Here is an 8,137-nt window from a genome sequence, read left to right as displayed (position 1 = left end):
AACGTTAGGAAGAAAACCTTCAGAACATGGCCAAAGAGCCCGAAAAACCCACAACAACCATTAGTTCCCGGCTGTGAAAGCCTTCGTGAATAGCTCCAGTGGACTCAATAAATGTTAATAAACTGAAGTTGAATCTAGATAGGATGTTGGTTTGTTGCTGTTTAATAAAGGGGAGGATTGCCTGTCCAGAGTACAGTCAACTTTTGGTTTCCTGTCTGTTGGTGGCAGGAGCTTTATTCTGGTTGCTGGCATGTGGAGTTAAAACCAGGCAGGGATGCAACTAAGCCTCTGAACTTTGCTGCACTTCCATAAACATTCTGGACCTTTGTGTGTTGAGTGCAAAGATCTGTACAGCGCTCTGTAACTGCATTCAGCTGTTCACAGAGCCTTATTTAAACTTTCTAGAATGCCACATTGTGACATTTGGAGGCAGGGCTTATACGTGCATCCACTTTTCCATCTTACATATGCATCTACATTTCCACAATCCCACACACTAACAATAAAATGGCAAATGCTTGAATAAAGGCTAGAGTGACCAGGACTGCTTTTATCACCACAAGCGTCAGTTGCCCAGGGACTACTGGCAAGAGGCACAATTTGGCTCTCTGTTCACCAAGCGGAAGACTAAGGGTGGCTGGGTTGTGTGTATCATTACAATCTGTGGTAAAATTAATATGTTACTCTGGAAGTGTCATACTTGAATTTTCCTGGAGAATACAGAGTATAGTGATGGGCTGCTCCAGGGCTCTTTCGTGTGGCTCTGCCTTTTATGGCTTCGAGGCTTCAACTCAAGGAGAAAGTTCCTGCCTGTTTTCTGGTGAAGATGGGCCTCAAGAAGGCATTTAACTTCAACACTGGATGAATCTGTACCTACTTTCTGTTGTCCATCAACAACAGTTAAGGGAGCCATTTTGGCCCTATATAACCCTCACTTTATTTGGCCCCAGAATAATTTTAAGAAAGCCTTTGGTCATTTATCCTCAGGATTTACAAGTTAAGGCTGGCATAAGTTAATAAACAGGCTATTTTCCATGGTGGGATACCATTTTTAGACCTGTCTTTGGGGAGGCATACATGAAGATGGTGCTTGGTGTACAGTATAATGGTGGTCAGTTACTAACATTGAGCAAGACCCATGTTTGGAACGAGCAAAGGGTAAAGGGCCAGGAAGATTGGTTGTGATCTTTGACTTCCAGATGAAATGATGAAACAGACACACGCACAAAATCTTCCACAGATTGAATATTATTACCAGCTTGGTGAATTCACTATCTTTGTTAGGGGTTTCTGTCTATTCTAAGACAGTAAAGAAGTTTTGTCAAATACTTTCTTAAGAATCTGAATAGCAATAGAGGTTCTGCTCGGATGAACTACATTACCCAGAAGGCTTCGCTCCGCTGCTCCCTCGGGCGCCCCGCTGCCTGCACCCTTTGGACTTTTGCAGGCTGCGAAAAAAAAGTGCCAGCGGAGAGAAGGGGGCGAGGAGCGCGTGGCGCCGCGCTTTGCTGTCCCGGGCGAGAGCGCTCCTTGCCGGCGCCGGGTGGCCCCACATGGCGGCGCGGATCCGCGTCCTGCCTTCCCCCACGTGCCTGTACGACGAGCCCGTCCGAGTGACGCTCGAGGGCCTCCCGCCGCTGCGGGAGGTGACGGTGCGAGCCTGGCTGGAAGATGAGAGCGGCGAGCGGTTCCAGTCCACGGCGTACTACCGAGCCGGCGGCCAGGGCGAGCTGGACCTCAGCCGCTGCGCCGCGCTGGGCGGCGGGAGCTACGAGGGCCTGGAGCCCATGGGCTTGCTGTGGTCCCTGGCCCCGCAGACGCCTTGGAAGCGCCTGAGCAAGCGGGACGTCCTCACCCCTTTCGTCGTCACCTACGAGGTGTACGAGGGGCGCGGCGGCGCGGAGGCCGCCAGCCGGCTCCTGGGCAGCTGCCGCAGCGAGCGGTGGTTCCTGGCCGAGGGCGTGAGGCGGGTGGCCGTGCGGGAGGGCCGGCTCAGGGCCACCCTCTTTCTGCCCCCCGGTGAGTGGCGGGCCTCGTCGGAGGGAGCTTTTGAAGGCTGGCGCGTAACTCTTTCCCCGGGTCGTCGGGAGAGGATGGCCAGAGAGGGCTGCCTGCGCCCACAGGGGCTCCGTTTAGTTTTCCCCTTAGTTAAGGACTAGGGATACATAAGCAATACACAGGGCAGTTTCCAAAGAAACATCCGTTAATAAACAACAGTTCTACCAATTTCTCGAAGAATGAAAGTGTCGGTGCCAGTATATAAAACTAGAAAGAGGGCTTCATAAATGGGTGCCTAAATGTCTCTTGTGATATCTGGGTGATTCTGTGCTGACAAAGGGCCATTGCATAAAAGAAACATTTTAATGTACCCTAATGCTCTCGTTCTAGGCCCTGGACCATTCCCGGGACTCATCGACCTGTATGGATCTAGTGGGGGGCTGGTGGAATACAGAGCAAGTCTTTTGGCCAGCCGAGGTTTTGTGACGCTGGCCGTTGCTTACTTAGCCTTTGAGGATCTCCCTGCTCTGCCAGAGGTCATTGAACTGGATTATTTTGGTGAGGCGGTAGAGTTCCTGCAGAAGCAGAAGCAGGTGAGTGCCCTGATAGATCTTTGCTCTGAAGCCCTCAGTCTTTTAGTCATAAGATCCTGATATTTGAATTGGTGTGAAATTCTGGATATTGGCTAGAGGATTCTGGTTATTATAACTGTTACCATTACAGAGAGCAGGGGGAGATACAGAGTTGGGGGGCATCAATGCCATCATGGGAGAAGGGTAGATAATAAAGTGCTGGTTTCTGCCCCCCCCCCCAATTGTCTCCCAAATCAAGTAGCCTGGATAACCTTGATGGCAAGCCTCCTGAGTTGAAGGTACTGTTGTTATATGCCAGTTCACTTAAATGCCAGGTCAGCTAACATCCTGGATCTGCTCATGGATGAACATGCTGACCTGGTGTGTATTGACCTGGGTGGATTAAGCTGAAGGAGTAAGTCTCAGCTTTGCCCATCTGGGTTCTATGTGAAGGCAAACCCTGGGGGTTGTATGTGGGGAGGACTTGCAATATTCTTTCAAAATTCAGTCACCCTTACCCGATACCCTCTCCCAGAGACTGTGGAGTATGAGTTCATGTACTTGAGAGTGGGAGCCCTTGACAGAATAGGGAATCTGTTTGGTGTGCAACCCACCTGCATAACAGTCTCCCTGCATGAGCTGGCTGAGTTGGTGTCAAGTGTGGTGTTGCAGTTTCCTTGGGTTGTTGTGCTGGGGTACTTCAGTATCCATATAGAGACCAGTTTCTCAGGAGCAGCTCAGGATTTCATGTTTACCATGATGACCATGGGGCTGTTCCAGCTGGTGTCTGTCCTCTCTCGTGTTGCAGGGCACACTCTCAACCTAGTTTTCTGTCAGTGACAGGATAGTGAGTGGTGAGGAATTTCCGGTAGTTCCATTGTCATGGACAGATCTCTACCTGAAATAAAAGGGGGCCAAGTGGCCATTGCAAAATACAAATGCAAGACTAGCTGATACCTTTGTAGATAACTTTTTGAAAACATGGTATACAGTAATATGCTTAGTTTTGTGGATCAGGACCATCCACTTCATCAGGCATATACCAGTGTGGAGAATGTAAAGTCCAAATGTTCTTGGCAATATTAATTTTGCCAGTTACATCTTCCTTAGATGTAATTCAGGAAAGATGCAGGGTGCATTGGGGTTGTTTTAAGGTTACAGCTGAGGCAGCTTGGATATCACACCCCAGTTCTTCAAACAAGTGGAGGCAGGCTGATGCATATACTTTCCCATATGGCCTTCCTTTGAAATGACATGGTTTTGTTTGGTTGGTATGTGTGTGACACAGAACACCTGATACATACATGCCTGACAAAGTGGATTATCCTAATCCATGAAAGCTAGTAGACTGTGTGATTTATTTATTATTATTTTTAGTGGTCTGTAAAGGTATCACCTACTCTTGTGTTCGTAGATCACTACCTGGTAAGGTTTGAGTATATTGGAACTTTGAGCCTCTGCAGGAGTCGAAAGCCAATTAAAATGGTCCACTCTATGAGACTGATCAATCCAAATGGTTTCCTGCTGTCTTGATAAGTGTGCAGTGTGCAGGTTGCTGTCTTCTGAAGATGCCGGCCACAGAGACTGGCGAAACGTCAGGAAGAACAACCTTCAGAACACGGCCAAAGAGCCCAAAAAACTCAGAACAACCATTAGATCCCGGCCATGAAAGGCTTCATGAATAGATCCTTTCAAGGCCTTGGTGGATCTCTGGAATATGGAACCGGCCAGAACTATTGACAAGATCACTCCTAAATGTCCCCTCCCACAAAATGCGACCAAACTATCTCCTTGGTTTACTAAAGAGTTGAGGATGATAGAACGAGTGGGATGGAAACTTGAGCAGCAATAGTGGAAAACTAAGAAAAACCGATGGAACACAGGGTAGAGCTCATTGGAAACTACTGTGTGGCAGTGGTGGTGGGAAAGAAGCTATTCTGCTCTGCCACCATTGCATCTGTACAGAGCTCTTTCAGGTTATCATGGGCCTTTTGCACAGATGGCTGAAGGAGAAGGACACTGACTGACTATTCAACGGTCTGCTCTGAAGATTTTCCACTGCACTTTGCAGAGGAAGTTGCTTGGATCACCTCTGACCTAGATGCTGTAGTTGGCCCAGGTCCTGTTGATATAACTTTGGCCCCGGCTTGCCCTGTTAAATGGATTTGTTTCAGTTGGTGCAGCCGGAGGATTTGGACAGGATCTCTGGAGAGGTAAAGGGCACTGCACGTGTGCTGGATCCTTTCCCTTCTTGGACTGGCTGAGTGGGTTAAAGAAGGGAATGCTTCCTTCCAACAGAATGCATAAAGGAGGGTGTGACGTGGCCCTCTTTCCTGTGTGCCTCCAGGTTGTTTCATTAATCCAAGGCACACAAGTCATGTTCCCTTTTTAATTCACGCTACCACCAGTTGGTCCTTACCAACACAATTTACAGTGGTGCCCCTCATAGCGATGTTAATCCGTTCCGGATTAATCGTCGCTATGCAGAAACATCGCTAAACGGAACGGAAAAACCCATAGGAACGGAAAAACCCATAGGAACGCATTAAACTTTGTTTAATGTGTTCCTATGGGGCCCAAACTCACAGTTCAGCGAAGATCCTCCATAGTGCCGCCATTTTCACGCCCTCGGTAAGTGAGGAAACCGTGCAAAAATGGTTGCGGCGGCCATTTTGGGCACCCGGTGGCCATTTTGGAACCGCCAATCAGCTGTTTTAGAAACATTGTAATGCAAAGATCGATAAGCGAAACGCAATGCGATGTTTTCCTGTTCAGAACATAGCAATGTGATCGCATTAGCGATCTAAAAAAATAGATCGCTATGCGGATTCGTCGTTAAATGGTGCGCTCGTTATGCGAGGCACCACTGTACTCAGAAATATTGAAGTCCATACGCTGAGTGACTTTCAACATAAAACAGGTTTATTGATTACAGTTCATTTGAATAAACTGTTAAAAGACGTTAAGGCATTTATTGGCTTTTTAATAACTTATTTCTTATTTAACTTTCTTTAATGTTCTCACTCTCAACCACTACCTTTAACTTTTCACAGCCTAACTGTCCACTTCACAGTTAATTCTCTAATTGTCAAGCCTATAGTTCTCTAACTCCAACTCTGTCTCACTCTAACTCACCCCTCCCTTCTAGTTTTACTTTGGCTCCGCCTCCCAACAACTCCCATTGGTGCAGGCTAATACCTTTACATATACAGTCGTGCCTCGCAAGACGATTGCCTCACAGGACAAAAAACCCGCAAGACGACTGGTTTTTTGCAATCGCTATGGTGCCTCGCCTAGAGTGGTCCATCGGTCCAGATAGGCGGGGTATAAATCAAATAAATAAATAAGACGGTTTTCTGTGGCCATGCTTTGCAATCCTTTTTTTTCCCGAGACCGATGCCTCACAAGACGAATAAATTTCATTTGTCTTTCGAGGTTCCCAAATCGCAAGATGAATTTTTTGCAAGACAGCACTTCTCACGGAATGAATTATAATCATTTGTGAGGCACCACTGTATGGGAAGGCAGGGTGTTCGCTACAGAGGACCTTTGTTTAAAAAAGTCATCCCTGGACCCGATATCTCCTCTTACTCTCCCTCACTCCCTTCCCTCCTTGTTGCTACTGTATAAAACTCTTGGTTTCACAACCTTCCCAAACTTGTTTGGCAAGGGCACAAGATAGGATTTATATATGAGATAAGATGGGGTGCAGGAGTGTTATACAGTAGCAGCAAGGAGTTCTTAATGGGTAGTTTTAAAAAATGGGAAAAGAAGTGGCAGATGTAGAACTGATGCTAATCCTTCTCTGATTGTTTTTCCCCTGCAGGTGAAATCTACAGGGATTGGAGTTCTTGGACTCTCTAAAGGTGCAGATCTGGCCATCGCGCTGGCCACTTTTTCACCTGCTGTCCGAGCAGCTGTTTGCATTTCTGGCTCAGGTGTTAATTCTTTTATCCCCCTGCAAGTGAAGGGGCTCACTATTCCTCTTCATCCCTATGACCTGAGGAAATGCAAGACCATTGGTGACTCTGGAATTCTGGATTTCTCAGAAATCTTGGATGACCCCAGAGATCCAGCAACCTGGCCATGCCGCATCCCTGTGGAGAAATCTCTGAGCACGTTCCTCTTCTTATCAGGACAAGATGACAGAAACTTGCAAAGTGAGCTGTTCTGCCGGGAAGTTGTCCAGCGTCTTAGGGAGAGTGGACATCATGTGGAGTTCTGCTCCTACCCTGGGGCTGGGCACCTCCTGGAGCCACCCTACTTGCCACTGTGCCAGGTTTCCATTTACAGGCCATTACAAACGCCTGTGCTTTGGGGAGGAGAATGGAGAGAACATGCAAAGGCTCAGGAAGATGTATGGCAAAAGATACTGGCCTTTTTCAGGCAACATTTGTCAGATGCTACTATAAAAAGTCAATTATAGATTACAGCTTTACATGGGTGAAAAGGAATTGTGTGTGGATCTAATAGTGTGTACTGTCCTAGGAAGTCAGGAAAAGGTAGCAGAATAAAAGCTAGGATGATAGCTTCTACAAATGCATACTATGTCAAGCCTTTCTGGGTATGCTAATAAGGTACAGTGGGTCTCCGCTAGAGGGTTAGCAAAATCGCTGTGCTATTTGGGAGATTTGGAGAGTTGTAGCCAAAAAAAGTGCCTTTGCCAGCTCTCTGGTAAACATTTTATCCTAACAATGATTCCATATGGATGGTCTTGAGCACCTTATCAGGGTTTAAATGTAATATATTGTATCTACCTCTCTCAAGTTATGAATAAATATATTAGTACATGTCAATGGCCAAAATCCTGTTGCTTAATAGAGTAACTTGCAACTAAAGTAAGTCCATTTGAATCAATGGAACTTGAGGAACTGGGTCACCAAATGCCCATTGATTCAGTGGGCCTACTCTAGTGCAATTTATAATGCTAGGCAACAGGATTTCAGACACTATATTGGAAAAGTCTACACTGTTTGTTATAATTCACGACCCAGCTTCCTGTTAAGGAGAACTTCGTCGGTGGACAGAGAGTAATTGGGAGCCTGAGTACCCCTAGACAGCTGGGTAGGGTCCTGGTGATCTCAGCCAGGGCGTAGAACAAACCCCTTCTTACAAGTCTGCTCCCAAAAGATACTTGCTTATGCTTAATTGAGTTCAGCAAGAAGTTAACATGAGCTTTGTAGTCCTAAAATCTACTAAGCTCAATTAGGTAGGACTCAGTAACGTACTGTGGCCTTGCCTCTCCCTCTGGGAATGACTGCGACAGGCTTTACTGTTCAAGAGACCAAAATTTTTTATAATTTATCTTTTTTATTGAACACAATACAGATTTACAGAATAAAGTCAGTTTGATGCAAAAGCATAGCAATAATACATTTTCAAGGCTTGTTTACAATTACAATTAAGGCAACTAATTCCATTTTGATTACAAAAGCTCTAAAAAATCTCCAAAAGCTTCCTCCTCCTCTTTCTTTAACTCTCTACATCTCCCCAAGGCAGCAGGAAAAAAAGACCCAGAAAAATCTCTGGTTCCAACAAAGGAAAAAATCGAAACAAGGCGGAACACT

At 46.3% G+C, this 8,137-nt stretch overlaps 1 protein-coding gene across 1 annotated transcript; it reads left to right on the top strand.

The window, feature by feature from the left end:
- Window positions 1-1,458: 1,458 nt before the first annotated feature.
- LOC110078999 (peroxisomal succinyl-coenzyme A thioesterase) lies at window positions 1,459-7,929 on the top strand. Its single transcript, XM_020793720.3, has 3 exons — window positions 1,459-2,019; window positions 2,389-2,591; window positions 6,397-7,929. The coding sequence occupies exons 1-3, from the start codon at window positions 1,554-1,556 to the stop codon at window positions 6,994-6,996; spliced, it is 1,269 nt and encodes a 422-aa protein (XP_020649379.3). The 5' UTR covers window positions 1,459-1,553; the 3' UTR covers window positions 6,997-7,929.
- Window positions 7,930-8,137: the final 208 nt, after the last annotated feature.

Source organism: Pogona vitticeps, chromosome 1 (assembly GCF_051106095.1).
Source record: "Pogona vitticeps strain Pit_001003342236 chromosome 1, PviZW2.1, whole genome shotgun sequence".
Classification (NCBI taxonomy): Eukaryota; Metazoa; Chordata; class Lepidosauria; order Squamata; family Agamidae; genus Pogona; species Pogona vitticeps.
Note: the sequence above shows the minus strand (reverse complement) of the source record. Positions and strands in the feature narration are given on the sequence as shown.

Coding starts and splice junctions, on each gene's coding strand:
- LOC110078999 (XM_020793720.3), top strand. CDS start 1,554: ATGGCGGCGCGGATCCGCGTCCTGCCTTCCCCCACGTGCCTGTACGAC. Junction 2,020..2,388: donor CACCCTCTTTCTGCCCCCCG/GTGAGTGGCGGG, acceptor CTCTCGTTCTAG/GCCCTGGACCATTCCCGGGA. Junction 2,592..6,396: donor TCCTGCAGAAGCAGAAGCAG/GTGAGTGCCCTG, acceptor TTTCCCCTGCAG/GTGAAATCTACAGGGATTGG.